General features: G+C 34.3%; 1 protein-coding gene across 1 annotated transcript in view; it reads left to right on the top strand.

The window, feature by feature from the left end:
* LOC118201763 (papilin-like) overlaps positions 1-23,872 on the top strand; it is a 143,615-nt gene that overhangs the window by 36,817 nt on the left and 82,926 nt on the right. Inside the window, exons 6-7 of the mRNA XM_085814358.1 lie at positions 10,566-10,637; positions 16,753-16,938. Coding sequence (XP_085670484.1) covers positions 10,566-10,637; positions 16,753-16,938 — 258 coding nt within the window. The remainder of the gene's footprint in view (positions 1-10,565; positions 10,638-16,752; positions 16,939-23,872) is intronic.

Here is a 23,872-nt window from a genome sequence, read left to right as displayed (position 1 = left end):
AAATGATGTTTCTGCATATTTCAAGAATTTGTTTAAGTTTTATTAGCTACCAAATGAGTTTTACCAACTTTTCCATTAAAAACATATATTTCTGATTTATTCACAATATAATTGTAATTTATTAAAAAATCATATCATATAAAAATATTAAAGGAATAGGAAAGAAAGTTATTTTATTTTAGTGTGCTTAATAATTCAGCTTGAACTTTTAATATACAAAACAGAAATTCACAGATTTTTTATTAGCTACAGCAATTGTAAATACCTTGCAAATCTATCAGTCGATAACTTACATAATTATTCGAACTCTGGAAATTTTGTTGACATTTTTAATAGATGAAGTTTCATGTCATAATATTTTACTTTAAATGAAAATACATAATCGGAAGAATCATCGTCTTCATGTGGAAATTATTACTTGATTGGCAATATATATTACCATTTCCATATCTAATGTAAACATAGCAGAACATTGCAAGCTAACAAATTCTCTTAGGAATTTATCAGTTCCTAATTTTAAAAATGTTAGAATTATTCAAACTATCCAAGAAATCTTTGATATAAGCAGCTGTAAAACGACGGACATTACTTGGAACTCTTGAAAATGCAATAAAGTCTGGATCATATTCAAGCTACTAACCAAGAAAGGAACACTTGAGCCACAAGAAAGCAAACCACTTCCTCCAGAGTAACTTAAAAAGCATATTTAATTTTATTAAAAAGCACATATTTATTTTTATTATTTAATAATTAAGCATATTAAATTAATGGATATTTTTAAATCTGACTAGGCAGCAAAATCAACAGGCAAATCCTAGGCTAACATTCAAGATACTTGGAAAACGTTTTGTCAAAAACCCCGTAAAGAGACTGTGGCAAACTTCAGACTGCAAACAGGACGCGATTGCATAGCATATCATCTTAATAACATCGACATCCTTCCATCTAGTATATGCCAAATTTGTAATTTGGGCATCATGAATGCAGAGTATCTTCTTATATGCCCAGAATTAGATAAAGAATCTCAGAAAGGGTGTGAGATAAGCAAACTATACTGGAATGCCAGAACTTTCATGAACTCATTGTAAAGACTACATCTTTTATGTTCCTTTCTATGTTTTTTAAATTTTTAACTTTTCTATGTTTTTTAAATTTTTAACTACTTTTAATCGTGTGTTCATTTGTTCCGATTCTTACTTTAAACGGACAGCTCGAATACGGCGGCCACTGATATGGACCAGGATACTGAGCATGTTTATACGGAACAAGAAATAGCGGCAATACGATACGAAATTAGGGACGCAGAAGAGCGACTAGCATCAATTAAAGAAATCCAGGATGTACTTTCGGCTAACAGACCAGTTACTGATAGAGACTATCATTCAGACATCGCAAAAAAGGAAATAGAAGCAAGGAAGAAAAAGATAGAAGTGCTGAGGGGTAAGTTGAATTTTGCTCTTTCTCATGCAAGCACTACACAGCCAATAGCACAACAGAAACGTAAACCACGTGATACATCAGACAGCGAGGATGACTCGGAAGGATTCAAAAACCACTTAAAACTGCTAAGAAACCCGTAAATATCACACCAAGCACTATTCCCACCCAAAACAGCTTCACGGCACTCTCGCAACCTAACACTCATTCCACTCAACCCACACAGCAAATTAATAGTTCACAATCACCAGATGCAAGACTTCCAAACTACAGCACACCTACACCGATTATGGTTAAGCCGACAGATGGCGCCACACACAACCAATACATCAAAAAACTTACAACACTTACACAAGCTACTTTCTATGCCAAAATAAGTGGAGAATACTTAAAATTACTACCCTCAACAACCGATGACCACAGACAACTCACCACAGATCTACAAAAACATAACATCGAACACTATGTCATTACACCTAAACATAAACGCCCAGTTAAAGTAGTCATTAGAGGCCTACCCATCACCACTGACACTCATGAAATTTCCACTGAACTTACAAACCTTGGCTACACAGTACACAAAGTAGTTCAGCTCACTAGATTTAAAACCAAACAACCCATGCCACTATTACTATTTCAGATCCAACTTATGCAGACACCCAACATTGATAAAATTTACAGTGAAACACACCTAGGTATGTTCATCATTACAGTTGAAAAATACATCAACAAAAACATTACACCACAATGCCATAATTGTCAACGTTTCAACCACTCTTCAGATAATTGTTTCTTTCTACCTAGGTGTGTTAAATGCGCACAACAACATAAAACCACAGATTGCCCTACACAAGGAAAAATAGAGAATCCCATCTGCGCAAATTGCCACAAAAATCATCCAGCCTCCTATCGCGGTTGCGAGAAATTCCCTAAAAACAGAAACATAAATAAATCACCAAACTACACTTTTACCCCAAACAACACCACTTCAACCATACCTACATCCACGCAAGGCAGAACATATGCACAGGTTACATCCAACAACACACAAGGCACTAGAAACCAGAATACTAACACTACATCTAACACGAATACATTCATTGACATATTTTCCACGTTAAAAGAACTTAATAATATTTTCGGTAACAATAACATCTTTAAATTCTTTTCCATTCTTAAAAATAATTTAGACCAGCTAAACTCAGTGGATACAACTATGGAAAAACTATTAATTTTATTTACTATATGTGAGGAATCAAACATCTTTAATTAAATAAAAAATAATAATAATAACACATAGATCTTAATTTTTTTTTAAACATTATACACTGCTTGCACGAGACCCCTCAGCTCGTTTACCAAAAATAACAACTTTCTCTACCATTGGCTATTACAAAACACCTGACTTGAAGATTTTCAAGCCTTCTCTCCGCCCATCGACGCCGCCTTCTCTACACCTCAGCGCATCGACTTTCGTCCTAGGAATTAGCCTCCGAATACTTCTCCCCAAGTGCATGTGTCACCAACTCACTTTCGACTGGACTCTATGCCATATACTTTGCTTATGGACATGTTTCTGCCCATCATCACTCTGCCGGAACGCACTTATGGATTCAACGTTCGAAAAGAGACTCAGCTTCGACAGGGATAGGACTCTTCAGTCCAGGCGCCCTTCGAAAGGAACCTGAAGGTTCATGGATGATACTTTAAATGTGTTGAACATTTAAAACGCCATGATTCGAAAAACAAACATTTATTACACAGCAAAATGAAGAAATGCACACACAGCGAAAACTTAGGCACTATAATATACCGAACTATTGCAAAGAGCAACTTTGCCGGTTCTTGAAAGAAAGCCCGAAGGCACATGACATATAAAGTTTCAAACGTGGGAGGATCTCCGAAGAGAAATCGGAGTAGGTTGGAATAGGAGAGGCCACGAACCACGTAGGGCGAAGCAGGACATCATGAAAAGTCACCGTAATGTGGAGCCATCTATCGACGCTAGAAGGAACTAGGACAGTCATCTTTCAAAAGCAGATGTAAATTAAACATCTATGCCGTCTAAAAGTTCAACAAGACAAAGTGCAAGCTTAAATTTTTCAGCTGCAGTCTTCTTTTCCTCGAACTGATCAACAAATGTAATCAATTTGTTGACAATATCTTTAATTTTAGCAAAGTCCAATTCTGAGGGTTCAGAAGAATCGTTTGAAGCTTTAGACACAGGAGTGGAAACATTCTGTGAGGAGACAGCTTTTTTAAAGTCCTTGGGCGGCGGATGAGCTTTCCTTTCATCATTTCGAGACTGACGAAACTTTTGATACAGTTCACAACCTTTAAAAAGAGGCCACATGATTTTTTCCGCATCGGACACAAGTAGGCAGATCCGTTTTCGGACGTTTACATGTATACGTGAGATGATCTTGACCACAAATTAAGCATCTTGGAAAATTGTTGCAAAAAAGTTGACCACGGCCAAAACGCTGGCATCTGAAACACATCATGTAGCTGCGATTATTACGATAATTACGAATACTCACTCTAAGGCATAAGTGTGTGCGCTTCTTGTAAATGCTACGTCCAAAGTTTATCCTCTAATCACCACTTTGATTGGAGTATCGGCTTTTGCACGAGAAGTACTAAACTATACTTCATTTTTTATAAAAACAGCAAGTGCAAGATCACGAAAGTGAGCAGACTCAAAAGTAATGATAATTTTGTCTCTGGTGAAAGTACCAGTAAAATATTTGACACCATTTTCTTGAAAGCATTTCTTTAACTTCTTTCCAGGTTACCTCCGGTTTCTAGGGCAAATGAACGGTGGCAGTCGTTTCTTTTTACAGTCAGCACCTGAATCCAAGGAAGGATCCGGAGTGTAGTCATCCTTGTGAGGTGGAGCTTCACGGCAGTCCATTTTATCTTCTGTGTCTAGAATAGAATTCAAAACTTCGAATTTATTCGGCGAACAAGCAGAATTTCTTCTCTGAGAAGAGGTAGAATTCGTCTCAGACTCAGAAACTGTATCGGAAACAGTCTTTTTAGCGCATGTAGTAGGAGTAGTCCAACTATTTTCATGTTTGGAATCATTGCAATTTTTGACTGCTAAGCTTGCAGGCTTATGAGATTTCTTGTGCTTCTTCCTTTTCTAGAAGAGGAAACGTCAGATGCGTTACATTCCAAAGAATTAGAACTTTCCATTTTCTTATTATCAGTATCCATGAGCTGAACGATGTCCAGACCTTCATTTTTAACATCTTTTTGAATTTGTCAAAAGCGAGCTGTCGTTTATCTTCAACTGATTTATCATTCTTTAAAGCAATTTGAAGGTCTCCAAGTTTTCCATGTGCTAACATAAATTGAACTGGTTCTTTATTATTATCCAACATCCATCGAATAATTTTCTTAGCGGCAAATTCAACATCTATTTCAGGAAAAGTGGTGGTCATGCGGAATAAAAAGGCGCGAAAAGCACAACAGCGAAAACGCAATTAGAACATGGAATAATCCAAGAAGAGCATCCAGAGCAACCTTCACTCATGAAGATCCAAAATCGTCTCAGAGCGAGAAGGCACAGAGAAAACGTTTACAGAGGTTATATAACTTTACAGCAGATCACGATTTAAAGAATCACAAACAAGACACAGAAAACAACCAATCAAAAATAACAAAAAGAAAATATAAACAAATAAAATAGGATTGAGTTTCAGAATGCATCGGACGTGAAAGAAAGCTATAATTTTTTTTAACCAATAAGAATACGATTACAAATATCTCAACACTCCCCTTAATCGCATATTATAGAAAAGATAGAAGAATTATACAATATTTAAACAGCTCAATGACAATAGTTCATAGAATTTTGTTTTGGACGGAGCCTTAGTTAACATATCTGCGATTTGTAAACTTGATTGTACATATTAAATTTTAATATTATTTTCTTTAACAGTCTCACGAGTGAACTTTAATTTTATATTTATATGTTTCAACCTACCTGAAAAGTTTTGATTAACAATAACTTTTAATACATGACAGGTTATCTTCATAAATATAAGCATTTTTAACACTGGAAATTTCATTTACTACATTTTTTATGCATAAAACACCTTGAATACCTTTGCATAAAGCAATTATTTCAGCTTCTGTTGATGAAACTGCAATAAACATTTGCTTGTTACAGCACCATATAATAGGACAGTTTGAAAACATTATAAAGTAACCAGTAATTGATTTCCTACTTTGAGTATCTCCCACCCAATCTTCATCTACATACAAACATAAGTTTGCTCTTTCCAAATCATCCTTTTTGTATACCACTTTTAAATTTAAGGTGTTTTTCAAGTACCTAATTCAAGTAATTTTTCAAGTACCTCTTTAGAGCACACCAGGCAACATCAGAAGGATGCTCCTGCAGATGGCTTAAGCAATTTACTGCAAATAAAATATCTGGCCTTGTAATATAACCTAAGTAAAGTAAAGATCCAATTAATTCTTTGTATGGGCGATGAAGTGCATTTCCTTTCTGAAAATCAGCTGCTGTAGATTTTGTTTCAATGGTAGTTTGGGCAGTTTTACAATCAGACATTTTAAATTTATCAAGTAATTTTTCAATATATGGTTTCTGATCTAAGTATAAACAACTGAACTCGAACTTCAGTCTAATGCCTAAACATTCTGAGACACTTTCAGATTTTGACATTTGAAATTCTTTAGATAACAATGATATTATAATAATTGTTTCTTTTACATCCAAACCTGGAATTAATAAGTCATCTACATAAAAAGCCATAATTATTTTCTTACAATTTAGATTTCTGATGAAAATACATGGTTCAAAGTCCAACTGCTGGCCCACCAGCGGCCGAGCGGTAAAAGCCGCTGAACACTGGTAGTTCGGTCCGGGGCTCGAGTCCCGGCGAACGGGCTGGCTGCTTGGGCGTTTTCGTGGTTTTCCCCATGTGTAATACGAATCAGTTCCCCTTAAGACCTCCAAGGGGCATCCCTTCCCTTTCCGTGTAGTGCCTAAAGGCGGAGCACGTAATAAGAAAAAAAAAAAAAAAAAAAAAAGAGTCCAATTGCTTACAATCTGATTTAATAACAAAATTAAGAAATGTCTGGTACTATTGTCGAGGAGACTGTTTAAGACCATATAAACTCTTTTTAAGTTTACATTTCTTACCACTCATATCGCCATATCCTTTGGGTTGGTCCATGTAGATAGTTTCATCTAACCCTAACTTACCGTTCAAGAAAGCTGTCTTGATATCTACAGTAAAAGTTTGTAAACCTTCATTATTGATAATTACCAGGATTAAAGGTAAAGAGCACATACTAATTACTGGAGAAAACGCGTCTCTGTAGTCTTTTTGCATGAAGCCACGAGCAACAAGCCTGGCTTTATAAGTTCCATCTCATTTTTTACGTAGAACCTATTTGCAGGAAATGGCTTTCTTATCAGGGAGTATCAGTGAGTAAATTCTGTAGATCCAAGACGTCGTTATCTTTCATAGATTTCATTTCTTCGTCCACAGCTCTTTTCCATAGTTCTTGTTCTTCTTTTGGTAGATTTACAATATCATCAAATGTCAGAGTGTCTTATTGTGCAAACATCACTTCGTAAGTCTCAGGATTAGGATACCTAACTGGTTGTGTTTTTCTTCTTGAAGATTTTCTTTGTTCCTCCTTCTCATTTGCAGCATTTAATTCGCCATTATCAGTGTTTGAAATTGTCTTCATTTTTAATGTCCTAATTGTCATTTTCACTCAAATCAGAACTATCGGAAATGTATTTTTGATTTGCTACTTTCTTCTTTTAATCATTAAATTTAATATTTCTGGAAACAATGATGCGTTTTGTTTCTGGAATCCTTAAACGATGTCCCATTGTGGAATAATCTACAAATATCATTCTGACATATTTTTGATTAAGTTTCTTTCTTTGGGATGGTGGCACAAGAATATAAGCATCACAGCCAAATACATGCATGTTTGTCAAACCAGGATTTTCACCGTACTTCAGAAAATAAGGAACACGATTGTCAATTGAATTATTTGGGAGTCGATTATTTATATAATCAGCCGTAAGTACTGCTTCACTCCAAAGGAATTTTGGTAAATTTGCCTCAAGTATCATTGCTCTAGCTTTTCCAGTACAGTTCTATTTGCTCTTTCAGTAACACCATTTAGAAAAGGTGTATAGGGAGGTGCAGGATCTATTTTTACACCTGCTCTTTTAGCAACTTCATAAAGTTCTCCACTGACATATTCTTTCGCATTGTCACAGCGCAGTTTTGTGTCAGTTGGATTCAATTTAAAGAATAGTTTAAGTTCATCAATAAAGTCAGTTTTTCTTTTGAGCAGGCTTATTTCCATAAATCTCGAGTATTCATCAATTATAGTCATGAAATACTTTTGCCCATGGAGTGTTTAAGGTTCTATTGGACCACATATATCAGTGTATAGTTATAAACGGTTTGGATTCTTTTCTGCGAGGACCTTCTCCTATAGGCAATGCACTTGGTTTGGCACGAACGCATACTTCACAAAATGTACTAGTTTTAATTTTTGATCACAACAGTGTCCTAATCTTCTGTGCCATAAATCATCATTCTTTGCTCTTAAAGCTGTATATAAATTTGGTAAAAAAATAACTAAAATATTGTCCACATTTGTCCAAATATCCAAATCTAAAAAGTTTTTGTTTTTGCTTTCAGTGTAAACTATTTCCTTTTTAAACATTACGCTCAAACCTGCTGCTTCAATATTTTTGACAGAAATTAATTGTCCGTTTAATTTCGGAACGTAAAGAATATCTTTTAACATTATTTCAACACCATTCTTAATTTTGCCGCAAATGTCACCAGTGCCTTCCACTTCTAAAACTGCCAAATTAGACAAGCATTTAACAGTTCCAGTATTAGGCTTAAATGATGTAAACCATTCCTTGTGAGAAAACATGTGAGAAGTTGTGCCCAGAATCAATAATAAATTGATGATGCACAAGATTTTCAGCCATAAGAGTTATTGCAGGTGATGCATAGTTATTACTATTTGAATTTGCCTGCATTTTAGGATTATCAAAACATTAACTTTTTAAATGACCAGTTTTCCCACGGCTATGACAGGCGAAGTTCTTTTTTTCTGCAGAATTTAACAGAACATCCTTTTCTTTTACAATAAGTTCTTTACGAGTACTAATAAAAACAGAGTTGTCTGTATTTGGTTTAGAATACTTATTTTCACTTTTGTAATCAGACATAAGGGATTTATAATAAATAAGTTTGTAACAAAATCCAAACTCAAATTTATCACTTGGTTGATTTTCTAGTGATGCCTTAAAATTTTCATATAAGTGAAGAAGATAGAAAGAAAAATTATCTTAATTCTCCAGTCCACGAAATGCGTGCATTATATGGTAAGATATAGCGTTTTCACAGCACGATAATACCATGATAAAGCTATAACACGCTGCAGCATAATCTGATTCAAATACAATGGCATTATCACTTTAGAAACATTTAAAATGTATGTAACAGCAATCGTGACAAATTTTGAATGAAACAGAATGATGAATTTTGAATAATGAGTTTCAAGCAGAGTTCAGTGGTGCTTAGAGACAAAAGTTTGGCTTGGCTTTATTAGATTATGGCAAAGCGCAACTAGGACTATCTGCCTAAGAGATGGTGTGGTTGGTTGGTGTATTTAATTATGGCAAAGCACACGAGGGCTATCTGCCTAAGGGGAGGGATGCCTTCGTGGAGGACTTTCTAAGGGAAACTGGCTCGTATACACGTTACACATGGCGAAAACCACGAAAACACCCATGCAGCCAGCCCGTTCGCGGGATTCGAACCTCGGACCGAACTACCAGTGTTCAGCGACTTTACCGCTCGGCCGCTGGTGGGCTATCTGCCTAAGAGAAGAAATGCCTTTGTGGAGGATCTTTAAGGCAAACTGGCTCGAATTCACGTTATGCATGAGATAAACTACGAAAACGTCTATTCAGTCAGCTTGTTCACCTGGAATCGAACTATTATTGCTAAGCGATTTTATTGCCGGGCCCTTAGAAATAAAGGAAAAATAAAAGAAGATTCCTTCTAAAGAAAGTAACTTGATGTTTTATGGAAAGGAACTTCGCATCCAAGTAATAAAATATTCCTCATCATTTTCCACTTAAACCGTCCACTCTTCTTCCTACAAGTACAGTAAAATTAAATTAAGTTTACATCTATTTTATTTGTTTAATGTTGCGTTCAGCTTTTTTATATTGCTGCATGCGTAGGGTTCGTAACATATGGAATGCACACGTTGCGATGATAGGTTGATAAAATTTATTTTAACAAAATAAACACTCCAGTGATCTGAAAGTTTCCACTAGAAAAGTGTACAACTCTTCACAATATCACAATCAGTAGTTCACTTTAAGCTAATGTGTATGTTAAGCACAAAGCAATGCAAAGCGCAGCCAAAGAATGAAGCTAAACTGGAGATACTATTCGGAACTCACGCTGAGCTAACAGCTAACAACAACCCTCATCGGCCTTATATAGTTTGTACCAGGCCGCCGAGATATTTCTAGTATAACTGCACTAAAATTACCTAGCTACGTACAAAATTCGTAACAATATTTAACTATTTTCAGTAATTTTGGCATACGATTTTGTGCTCAAAGTTCTGTTTTAAAGTTTGAATGAATAATCGTATGTAATCCAAAAACGAATTGATTTTTTTTTTTTTTTTTTTTTTTTTTTTTTTTTTTTTGTATACTTTTATGGAGAAAATTGTTTCGGTTTGCGAACATTTTGGTTGACAAACGACCATCAGGAACGAAATTTGTATTAGCTAAATTTTGTAGGAAAAAAAGAGCAAAGATATTTAGAAGTACTTAAACATCTGCTTTGAATATCTCAAATGGTTATCAGTTTTTTGTCTGCTTTTAATCAATTCTAATCAGTTTTTCATAAAATAAAAAATGATCTTTGACCATTGATTAAGTGCTAAAGCACAAGATATTTCCCACTGACATCTGTTGATATAACGAATGTTTCTGGGAGTGGTAACACATGGAAATGGAAACTGCAATATAAAAATACATACAGACACAAACTAATTTTCACTGTTCTGGGTTAACTAACCACATCAAGCAATTAACATGAAGGTTTTTATTTTATTGAGCGTTATTGCCATCGCCTTCGCCGATCGTAGTAAGTTTTCCTTAAACATTCACTAAATTGATTAATTGTTTCTTTTCATAAATGTCTTTCAGAATTAAACAAAATATTTTTATAGTCAATACAACATCTTTTGAAAACTACATTTAAATCTCATTCGCCACTTGTAAAGTATGATTTAATTTGAAAGTTCTGTAGAGTCATTAAACTTTCTTGAAGGAGGAGTACATGAAAAATGAGCAACGCTCTCGGCGGGACTCGAAACAGACCTCGAGTGTGGTACGAAGGCACCACGAAGTCACCACGAAGGCAGGCAGAAAAGAAGAAGAAAATACCTTACATACCCACCTTTTAAAGGACGACTGGGGATTAGGGGACCCAATCGCCAAATCCTAATGGTGAAGAATCATCCTCCACCACATTTTAGTTCAGGCACCACTGTAAACTCTTATAAGGTATTTTTGATGCAGGAGACGTGAAAAATGAGCAACCTCCCGAATATGCGTCGAGTGTACTACCGTTACACCACGAAGGCACGCAGAAAGGAGAGAGAAAATACTTTACAGCTCACTAAAAGATAATTTATTAGTTCATGCATGAGTCTAATTTTTGGTAATCCAAAAAAATGGACACAGCCAAATTCTTCTCAATTATATAAATACAAATTTCGGCGATAATAACTTTACCTTACTCAGGATATAGGATTTATTACGCATTATAGGATTCATTTTCCGTAAATAAATATTTAGCTTTAATTAGCTACGCTATAAGTTTTAATCAATGATATTTAAATAAGTTCGATAATGCATAAACTTATAAATAACAATGAATTTTTAGAACGCAAGTAATTTGGAATTTATGAAGCTTAAACTGATAACTAGACATTATGCAAAAATTCTTACCTTCAATATAAGACCAATTTTTTGAGATTTTTCCTGTCATCAAAACTGTCAAACTTGATTTCTAGTCTGTACCAGTTCTTCAGATATATGCTTCAACACAGCATGATATAGTAAAGCAGAGAAAACCAATAAACCTAACTGAGAGGAAATTAATAAAAAACACTTTTTTTTTTCTTTCATGAAGTAAATTTTTATTTAAAAGTCATAAAATAATTAATGAACTAAAAGGGAGAAATTAATTTATAATTGTGTTTCATCGAAACAAGATTTTAAAATATTCTGTTTATAAAATCCATCTGTAATTTTATGCCGCCAATAATAAAAGCGTGGGACGCCCTTGACAAACATATAAAAATAATGGCTACCACTTTTGAAAACGCAGTGAAATCTGCTTACTTCAATCAGGCAATCAAAATTCTGCAGAATTTCACTCCGCACACCGAAGACCGGGGTCGCAAATGAAAAATTAAAATTAATACTAATAAATCGCAACTTTTACTTATCAGAAGAAGAAAGCGAAAACGCCCTAAAAATAACAACCTGCTACTGTTCAACGAAATAGTTCCTATAGTACGTCAGGCTAAATGCCTCGGTGTCACTATTAACGATAAGCTTACTTGGACTCCGCATATCCGGAATCAAGCCCTGAAAGTCATTAACTGTCTCCTTCCCATCTTGGAAAAATATTCTAATCTTGTCCTAAATAAGAAGCGACTTATTTACCTGACTGCTCACGTATGCGTATGAGTACGTATGCATACGTATGAGACCCATCCTCACGTATGCATCACCTGCATGGACTGCGGCCAAACCTGATGACATTAACAAACTTTAAATTGTTCAAAATAAATTTTTGAGAATTGCAACAAACGCTCCCAACTACGTAAGGAACTCTGTGTTACACAGTGATCAAGCAGCATTCATCGGAGCCACAGCACGAGAAAGTTACGGACTTGGTATTTTCTATCTCAGTGCTACTGCAAGAACTGTACATATCTGTATATATTTATTGCTGATTTATCTTTATTATTTTTTTGTTTCATGTATGCATACTTCTTTTAATAATTAAGATTCATCTGCATGCACGTACCCTGTCACCTGAGCACTTCTGCGTCTGTTGGACTTTCTCGCTAAGCCCCGCCCAGTGCTCATAAGTTTTGGATTTCACAGCACTTTGCTTGATTTGGACTTTTTTATTCTATGCTTAAGTTGTAAATACTGTATGTATTGTATCTTATATCTAACCAAGATTCATTAATCGAAACTCTCACCTGATGTCTATTTGAAATCATCTTTAGCAACTTTATTGTATATTCATTTTGTATCTGCTTTTTATGTTACACTATCTCACGATGTAAAACTCTAAAGTGGCAAAGTGCCACCTCTCCCTTTATTACTTCACATCTTGTCTCTGTGACACCTATATTGATTTATATACTTTCAGGATCCCATATTTAATGACAACTGGCAAAAAGCCTTCAAATTCACGCAGGCTAGGTCCAGTATAACAGAGATAAATTAAATGGAAATTCAAAACGCAATTCGATTTTCTTATTTGGACATCCTCTCTTTTATTATTCGCGATATAAAAATTGTAGAGGAATTTTGTAAAAGTAATTATTTAATCTCTTGCTCCTATAAAGTTTATAAAAAAATTTATAAATTTTTATTTCTAGATTTTGATTTGAATGACACGTCATCAATCAAATTTCAGTTTAAAAATAATTTTTCAACAGCGAATAATTACTGTTTTCCTTCCAAAATTCTGTTATGTTATATAGTCGAAAAAATCCAGTGATTCTGAGAAAAATTAGAAATTACGTTAAAATGTCATAAAAACTTCATTTAAAAGATTTTATTCCGTCTAATTGTATGATTCTGAGAGTTTTAGTTTGTTCATTCAAATGAAATATCCGAGAATAGTTTCAGCATTACATTTTAAAAAAATCAAAGTCCAGTTTTGGAAAAAAAATGCTTTACCGCATTATATTCTTATCTACAATGAGCATGTGTGCAAAATTTGAGATCGACAGTTTATCAGAGAATAGTTTTAAAATGGACGCCAAAGTTTTCACCATAATGAAAAACACGACGAGGCAGTTAAATAAAAGCTTATAAAAACGCAGCTATTAAAAAATTTAGTAAGACACGTAATGAGTATCATTTTAATAATCGCACTAAGTATAACAAATAACTAAAGTAATATAATTCAGGCTTAATTTCAGCAATACGCCAAAGAAGCAAAACAAAGTTTATCGAAAGAACAGATTTGTAAAACAGTTTCATTCCTTTGCATTACAGAGCAATAAGATCTCGTAGTACACTGTGTTTCTCGTTTTCATCACATGAATTTTATTTGAATTTGAAATTCAAACTTAAAGTTGTAAAAAATTATTGGTTTAAATTAAAAAAAATAACAGAATTTTTCAAAATTTAGTATAATAAAAAGTTATTTATTAAAAAGTTACAAAAATTTTAGGGTTATTGAAATTTAAACTGAAAGTTATGAAAACAATCAAGAAATGAATTGTCTTTTTCGCCAGTAATTACTTACGGTAATCATGAAATAGGTTGGAAATAATACACTGACGAAGTGAGGCAAGCAAATAGAAGAAGATATATGCAAGAAATGATTATACTGGTTTATTTCTGAATTGGGAGGGATAATATAATATCGGCGTCCTTTTATTGGTTCATTAAGTGATTTCAATTTGATTTGAAAATTATTGGATAAATACAATTAGTTTCACTTTTGTCGTCATGTTAGCACATGTGTCATCTCGTTATATAAGAATGTGTTAGCTTTTAATATTGGAATTGCACATAGTAGAAAGATTTATTATAAGCATTTCTCTATTTCTAAAACAGAAAAGAGAGCTATCATAAGTTAAAACTGAACTTTTATCTGTATGATGACTAGAGACTCTTACTGCGCAACTGTGCTTGATAATTTCCGAAGACGTACAGTGGGTACAAAAAGTATTTGCACACATACATTTTTGTTCACAATTTATAAGAAAATGCATTAATAAATACAAAAATTGGCATTTAAAAATAGAATGAGCCTATTAATTTAAATTAATTACAAAAAATACAATAATATTAATAAAAAACATTTTTTGCAACAATATTAAAATAGCTTATGTCAAAAAAAGTATTTGCACACTCAACTCAACTCTAGCAAATTTGCATTTTATGCTATTATTTGACAGTCATCCCGCAGTAAATAATATATGTAAGACGACTATAAAAGGAGGTGTTGTCGAAACGTTATCAGTTGATTTCCGATTCAAATTGTAATGGCACCTAAGAAATCTGAATTGTCGATTTCATTTCGAGAAAATTTTTTTTTTCTCTACGTGAAAATGGCCTACGTTATCAAGAAATAGGTAAAAAAGTAAATGTTTGCTTCTCTACTATTTGGTATGTTATAAAGAAAGAGGATCTACATCAAATAACTTGCGCTCTGGACGCCCAAAGAAACTTTCACTGCGAATGAAGCGAAAAATCATAAGAGAAGCATCAAAAAATCCATTTGTTAGTGCAATTACTTTAGCCAATGATGTCGCTTCAACATCTGGAGTTCAAATCTGTGCCCAAAGTGTTCGAAATGTCCTGCACGATGCACACATTTATGGGAGACCACCAAGGAAAAAAACCTCTCCTAACTGAACGAAACAGACTGAAGAGACTTGAATTCGTTAAGGAATATATCAATAAGCCAATCGATTTCTGGAAAAATGTCATATTCTCCGACGAGAGTGAGTTCAATATCTTTAAATCAGATGGCAGAAAATTAGTTTGGAGAAAAAACCTTGTGCTGCTTTTCATACCAAAAATGTGTTACCTACAGTTAAACATGAAGGAGGTTCTGTTATGATTTGGGGGTGCATGGCTAGCAAAGGAATTGGTAATTTGTGTTTCATTGGTGGGAATATGACAGCTCGAACCTATATTGATGTGTTGCAAGATAACTTGCCACAAAGTGCAATAAAATTGGGTATCAGTAATTCGTACTATTTTCAGCAAGACAATGATCCCAAGCACACTGCCGGTATAACTCGTATGTGGTTGCTTTATAATGTACCCAGAAAACTTGCCGCTCCACCACAATCACCAGACTTAAATCCTTTGGAAAATCTGTGGAATTCTTTGGATTTAAAAATAAGAAAAAGGAAGATTTCAAGCAAATCTGCCCTTAAACAAGCCCTTATTGAAGGGTGACCGAATACTGAGCCTACTGTTACAGAAAATTTAATTAAATCAATGCCAGCAAGATTACAAGCAGTAATAGATGCTAAAGGCATGCATACTAAATATTAGTTATTTTAAATTTGCTTATATATTTTATTTCTTTTGTATTCATGCAGGTGTGCAAATACTTTTTTGATACGAGATATTTTAATTTTGTTACAAAAAAGCATTGTTATTTATATTATTGTAATTTTTCTGTTTATTTTGGATGATTAAACTTATTCTGATTTGGCAATACCAATTTTTTTATTTCTTAATGCTTCTTTTTATGAATTGCAATTAAAAATGTAGGTGTGCAAATACTTTTTTTACCCACTGTATGTCAGACTGTGATAAATGCAAAGTTTTAGTTGCAAAAGCTTGGAAATAAAATGGTAGACATATTAACACATTCTGCACTAAAATCCCTTTCCGGGTTCGTATAATGAACCATGCATTCATCTTAATAATATTTCGATAATAAATAAATGTGAAATTAACAAAAAGTAGGTATGACATTTCGAGAGCCACTCTGTAGTTTTCAAAGATACGGCAGCAGTGCGAGAAATTCTCGAATAAGCCACAGTTACGATTAAACACCTTGTATTAAACTACAAGGCATGTTATTAAATTTGTATAATTTTCTCTTCTGAGTGAATATTGAATAGTGGGTCAAGTAGGGCAATAGAGGATTTAACTGAACTCTTTGTGAAACTTAAGAATGATTGTCACCCCATTATCAGAATTTTCGTAACCTTATCTTTGTTCGTTTCTCAAACTAGACCAATGATTTAAGAACAACCGCTAAAGAGATATTTAGACGTGCAATCGTTTAAAGCTCTGTATAAACTGGACTAAAACTTCGTAAATTACAAATTTGTGAAATTTTTAGTTAGGAACTAATTGATTGCATTCGAATTCTTCGCCTTTGCTTTATAAAAAATAAATTCCTGTAATAGAATTGTTACAATCGCAGGACAGATTTAAATCACCACTTTTTATTTCCTTTCAAGCGTGTCCCGAAAACCAGCATTACGAATCCTGCGGAACGGCCTGCCCGTTGACTTGCAAGAACTATGAAAATCCTCCCAAAATATGTGTTCTTATGTGCGTTTCTGGATGTTTCTGTGACGAGGGATACGTCAAGACCGAAGACGGTCGCTGTGTGAAACCTGAAGAATGTCCAGCGCAGGCAAACCGTAAGCATTTCTTTTCTTTTTATCTCCATCTACGTAATTTCAAAACTAAACCTCCGCTTCACAGATTCTTAACTTTACACTGCCTACTATACATTTGCAAGCACCTGTCTTGTTTCTAAATGGAAGCATTACTCATCTAATGAACGTTCACACATAATTCTTAGTTATTTTCATAGATGTTATCAGATACTTTATTTATATAGAAATAACTGTGGCAGAAGGCGAAGTAGCAAGTGTTCCCAAATTGCATATATTCAATATATATAGGAACTGAGGAGTTTTGCTGTTTTATAAATTGTGTCAGTATGACCGACGACCACTCGATGTTTCAGAAATAGGAAGAAATAGAAAAATGTCAATTTGCCCCTGATCATTTCTTCTGTATTGCTGTTTAGCAAATCTCGCATTCATTCGAAGCACAAACAAATAAGTCAGCTAACTGCTCATTTCTCGTGTATTTAACGCTATTTCTGTGGTTTTATACATTGCTCATGTATTTTATATAATAAAATATAATTTAAAATTAGTTGCAGAAAAGCTTATACTGCGGAAGAGCGATGTCAATTAATGGAATCGGGTATGAAATATAGTCATCAATACGAATGGCTAGCGTAGTGGTCTCAAACTGATCACTCGAGCAGTCTGATATGGCACGAGAACACATTTCGATGTATTAATTAACCTTACTATAAATTTTATGGCAAAAATTTGAAGAGAGGTTTAATATTTTAATGATTTCGAGCCCAGCTTTACATTATTTTCACTACCACTAAAAACAAACGTGAGTTGCACCCCAAAATATCTACAATGGAGCTAATTAATTTAAAGCATGATACAAATTTTATTAACATACTTGAAATATGAATTTCATAAACATAAGATAGATATTTGTAGTTACAAATGTTTGGAATAAGAATAATCGATTTACTTGGGAGTATAATTCAGGTGAACAGTCCCCCCCTCCCCGTAGTCGAAAATAAATTTAAAAAAAAAAAAAAAAAGAAGAACCAGATTGACCAATGAGCATCTACAATTTGTGATAAAGGTAATTTCTAGAAATTTTTCTCCAAGGTTACAAACTTTATCAAAACTCAAACTTCATGAAATACAATAAGAAACTAATGAAGTTTATAAAGTTATTTACATACGAATATATGTATATTTTTCGTATGCGTCCATCTAGGAAAATTTAGTGACTAAAATAGGTTTTTATTATTTATTCTCAAGATTTTTCCCATTTCGAAAGTTTTCGTAATTTGTTTAGCCTTAGTTTAAGTTAAAATTACGTTATTTAGTGCTTAATTCAGCTTATTAGAATTTAAAATAGATGTCAGCCTGGAAATTTAACTTTTAACAAGTTTAAATTGCAAAATGTAACCAAGAGAAGGTTCTTGCAGATACCACACTTCAAAACAATTAATTGAAATTTAATTTTCTCTCTTAACGTTAATAACATTATATTTTAATAAATATTAAGTAAATAAAGTTCTTAATTTAAATTTAAAAAAATTCTCGTTGAAAAAAGTTTAATTTTAGCAAACAAACCAACACACAAAATCGGTCCCGTAGGCTTTTAGATCGTACTATTCGGTCTGCATGCAGTTTGAGACCACTGAGCTAATGGCAATAAAGATAAAAGTGGATGACGAAATGTATGGCAGTGGCAATCAATTTACAAAACCAAGTAGTTATACAAAAAATATTATTGTTTCCGATGTGAATGCTGTAATCCAAAAAGGTTCTTCAGTGTAATTGAGTCTGCTGGATTGTCAGAAAAGGCAAGCAGAATCTCAAGTGCAGGAACCTCAAAAGAAATTATTGAGGGAGGTTTACCAAGACCGGTCTGTACAAAATGAGATATCCAAGAAAGTACAAGATATATTATGGAAGAAGCAGAAGATGAAGTATGGAGAGTAACCGTTACTTAGAAGAGAAGGTGTACCTGATGAGATATGTGTTACCGTATTTATAATACGTTTTAGGTTCAATGAAACTGATTTATAGATCCATTTCCTATTTGTATTCTTACTGTACAAGTAGCAGTAGTAAGATATGAGTTATCTCTGAATGTTGTTGCCAAATAGCAACAAAAAATTAATAGCTTATTAAACACAATAAGCAAGAAATATATACATAGTTTTTTAGCATTTTTCTCTGTCTCTGAGAAGCCTTGGAAGATCGTATCTTCTTCCCTGTCATATAAGTTGTTCTGGATCTTAATAGTAAGCGTGGTGACTTCTCGCACAAGTGGAAAAAATAACACCATAGAAAGAACGGTGTAAATAACCCTTTTATTTTCAAACTCTTTTAACAAAAAGGTACGTACTTCGTGCTGACAATAACACCGACTGCTTGCGGTGAGGAACTAAGGATAATTTAACAATAAATTCAAAATGGTAAATAGTATGCACAATTTAGAATACGCAATTTACTTAAACTGACAGGCTGACTCAGCAACCTATACCGGTGATAGATTTAATAAACGGCCAAAATAGCCGCAACTAAGATTAACAGCTGGAGGATAAAATAGAAACATATGCTATACTAGCGAAGTAACGCTGTGCTTAACCTTCTCGTTTCTCCTGCTTAACCTTCTCGTTTCGCCTGTTTAAATACTCTTTTAACTTAAATTTGCATCCAGGAGAGAAAACTCGAAGCCTTTTTAACAACATAGATTTTTTGTTGCTAAAATAAGTTTTAAAAAAAAAGTCTGAAATGTTTCCGATTTTATCGGTTGCTCAAAAGAGCTTGGCAAGGTTTTTTACTCTCTCGCTGAGCTCGCAGTCTATCAGTCTGCTGTTGGACTTACTCATGCTAACCCATTTTTTAAAGTCTTTTTAGCTTTATTATTAAGCCTTATTTTCTTCGCACTTTCGCCATATCAATTCAGCAAAAAACCTTGCCAAATTTGGGTACCGCTTGATTCTCAAGGCCCCTGTAATCGAAACGGCGCGAAGATTACAGCAAGTTTAAGGTGTTTGGTGTATTTAATTATGGCAAAGCACACTAGGGCTATCTGCCTAAGGGGAGGGATGCCTTTCGTGGAGGACTTTCTAAGGGAAACTGGCTCGTATACACGTTACACATGGGGAAAACCACGAAAACGCCCATGCAGCCAGCCCGTTCGCAGGATTCGAACCTCGGACCGAACTACTAGTGTTCAGCGATTTTACCGCTCGGCCGCTGGTGGGCTACAGCAAGTTTAAACCAATTGCATGTAATATATCTCCGCGATTGCTTTTAATATGGCATCAAAAGGCTTTTTTCGCCACATGAATTCTGAAAGATACCGTTGTAAATGATGTCGAGTCGCACCCCCTTGCTTTTTGTTTTGCCATTGACCAGAGTCTCACATTTTGGGTGTGAGAACCCATTGTTGGATCAACAAAACTAAATTTATGATACATAGTTGAATAGCTATAACCACCCTTTTCAAGCTCATCTGTTTTATAGGCTCGCCAACAATCCGAATATATTGCCTGCCTTTCTAGAGACGCCTTTCCTCTCTTACAAAGGTTCTCACACACAATGACAAAAGGTCACGCTCTTGAACTTTCAAGAATCATTCAGCGTCAAGCGCCAAAAGTCCCAAAATTCGTCTGAGCTAGTTAAAATTGTAATAAACCAGCAGTAATGTGCTACTGTGTTCTGAATATATTGTCGATTCTTCTACTAGGTGGTCTACAACCGTTGATATCAGTGTGCTTGCTTCCCGATTTGGAGCCTGAACAAGAAAGCACTTTCAAGGCATAACCCCATGAATATCCACTGTTGTGGAAGTACCCTACCAGCCCTAATTTTTCGCTGCACGAACAAACTCTCCAAAGTCAACTATTTTTCCAGGCCCACCTAATCGTTCTTCAGGTTGTCGAAGTAAATCTAGCGAACAAACCTATAAAATTGTTCCAGTCAATATGGTAGCTTGACAAATGTTGAGATGTTTATCGCATCAGTTAAGCGATGTAGCTCCTCTGCCCTAGTAGATGAAAAGTAGGGTTTTTAGGAATGGTATTCTTGAGCTATTAAATTAGGTTTCGAATCGATTTCTCTTTATGTGCTCGAAACTCTTCAGTTGTACCTCCACATACTTTCGTTTACATATAATTCCATTTCGAGGCCATTTATGCGTACTCCATTGCAAGGCAATATATCTTTTTCATAGAAAAAAAACGATACGGCATCTTCCTCACTGCTTGGTAAATTAAAAATTATCAACGAATTTTACAGCGTTTACATTGAAAATATCCGATGTGAACACCGCATGATTTCCTTGTACGGCCTACTGAATTACGGATATTTTTGCTGCACTTCATTTAAACATATTTCATTAAAGCAGGGATGCCCAACTCGTAGTTCGCGAGACATGTATGACTCGCGGTAACTTTTGATGTGGTTCATTTTATCAACTTTAGCTTGAAATATCTAAAACATTATTTGCTGTATGAAATATAATGCCGTTGTTAATGGCCATAGCTGTTCAGACATTTCTTTAGTTTAATAGTTATATGTATAGAAAGAAAATACATTAATTGTAGGAATTAATTTGGTTGATTATTTGTATAGTTTTCGGTTTTATTAAATTGTTACGCCACTGATCAGGAATATTTTAGCTTTAAAATGGCATCACCCTCAGCGCTCTTCATGATGTGCCGATGCCGGTCTGTTAATGCGTGACGTTGGTCAGTAGCTACGGAGAAGGCAGTGAGCTAGGTTCGTTGAGTTTGGAATATGTTTATATACAGAACTTTTATTTATCAGAAGTTGTGCATAAACTGACAAGTACTTTCATCCAGGTATAAAAATACTGTTCTAGCTTATGTTAATCATTATTATATAATAGCAATTGCTTTGTAGTTACCCTAATCATGTCGGCACAGGAACACCAGAAAAAAAAAACGTATATACAACTATAATTTTCATGAAAAATGGGAAGGGAAATATTTTTTATACATTTTAAGAAAAAATGTATTTGTCTGATTTGTGGTTCAATAGTTACTGTTGCAAAAAATGCAACATAGAACGACATTTCGCAACGATTCACAAAAAATATGATATTGAATATCCTCTTAACAGCAATTTAAGAAAATGTAAATTGAAAGAAATGAAAACCGTATTTAATGGCCCAACAAACGTTGTTTACCAGGCCTGTGAATACATCAAAAGCTGCTACTTGCATCGTTTAAGATTACACATATACTTTCAATAAAAAACCTTTTGAGGATGGTAACATGATTAAAGAATGAATGCTTGCTGCATCAGCGATATTATTTCAAAAATTTAAAAATAAAAATGAAATTGTTTTAGCTATCCAGGAAGTTCAATTATCCAAAAATTCATTAACTCGTACAATAGAAGAAATATCTGTGAATATCAGACAACAATTAGTTGATTTACAAAAATGTGTTTTTCGAAGTTAACAGTGTGACGAATCAACAGATATCTGTAATGTCCGTTTATTCTCCTTCTAATCTGTCCGCTTATTCTTCTTCTCTTTCTCTTCTCCCACTCTCCGGCAACCGGACATGGATCTTACCTCTATGCAACCAGACTAGGGGAATTTATTCGTCGCTGAGTCCTCTGCCAAGCAAGGCAAAGCGCTCCGTTCATGGCCACTCTCTCATGGCAAGGGACCAGTTTGTTTTCTTTAAAAGGCTATCACCTCCTCCCCCCCCGTTCTCGAAGGTTCTTCATTCATTAGATGGGGATTACGCATTCTCGCATTCCTAAAAAAGGAAAACCTTTAAAATCATTCTTTCTCATTCTCCCTCCTTCTAGAATGTTCTTTCATGTTATTTGCTTAAACTTCCAGCGAGTATTATAATTATTATTTGCTTTTACAAATACATGTAAACAGAAACCTGTTCTTCCAACTAAGAATTCAAATACATAATATTATGAACTACACTTATAATTAAAAAAATAACATAACATCATGTAGTTCGGACATGGAATTCCGTAATATCTGCCAAAGATGTTCTGTAAACTCTTTCGTTCACAAACCACCACAGATACAAATTCTAAATGGTTTTAATTGCAGCGAACGTCACCGGATGGCATCTAAAGTAGTCAAATCTCTCACACACCACAAAATACAAAAAGAAATCTAAAGCGACCAGTCTAGCGAACGCCACGGAGAGAAATCCACAGGAGGCAAGTCGCCACTGAAAGAAATCTAAAGCCCCTCCGCTTAAGTTTTGCCGAAGAGCAAAACGTTTTGAATTATTTCTCTCAAGGTATGTAAACCCCAATGCAATGAACAAATTAATTTCCAATATATGTGTAATTCGTTTTCGTCAGTTCTTTTGTGGATAAACTGTATTATGGCTGAAAGTTTAGAAACTGTTCAATTACTCAGTTAGCAAAGTATGCCAAACGATTCAATTTATACAAATACACGAAAGTTGCAAATCCATTAAGGTTATGAAAAAAAATTTCCTCTTTGATAAAAGTCTGCGGTGAAACTCAGCAGCACATGCAATGTGAAATATCATGTTCCTTAACTTGTGACAACTAGGACAATCCACCGAAAATATGTCCTGCCCTATGCGTTTCAGGATGCTACAATCTAAAAGGTTTCGTGAAAACAGCAGGTGGACGTTGCGTTAAGCTCGAAGAGTGTCCAATCAGAAGAAGATACACCTTGCGAAAAAAAAAAAAAAAAGGAGGGAACAGTTCTATACTTCCCGAAATTTAACTTGAGTTTTCTTGTTTCGAAAGCAAGACTTGGGATATATATTACACTTACATACAGCATTGCTATAACACAGGTATTCTCACACAAAATCGGACATTTTCTGAAGGAACATACCTATTTTTTCATATTTCGATGGCACGAGTAGTTTTTAAAAAATTAGCTGTCAAATTTTTAGTTCTTCAGTGTTATTTGCATTTGGTATAATATTTATGAATGTCTCTTTTTTATTAAACTCACTTA

The sequence above is a fragment of the Stegodyphus dumicola genome, chromosome 4, assembly GCF_044657685.1.
Source record: "Stegodyphus dumicola isolate Sdum_Otavi_A_Nest chromosome 4, ASM4465768v1".
Classification (NCBI taxonomy): Eukaryota; Metazoa; Arthropoda; class Arachnida; order Araneae; family Eresidae; genus Stegodyphus; species Stegodyphus dumicola.
The sequence above is the reverse complement of the archived record's forward strand: the minus strand, read 5'-3'. Positions and strand labels throughout refer to the sequence as shown.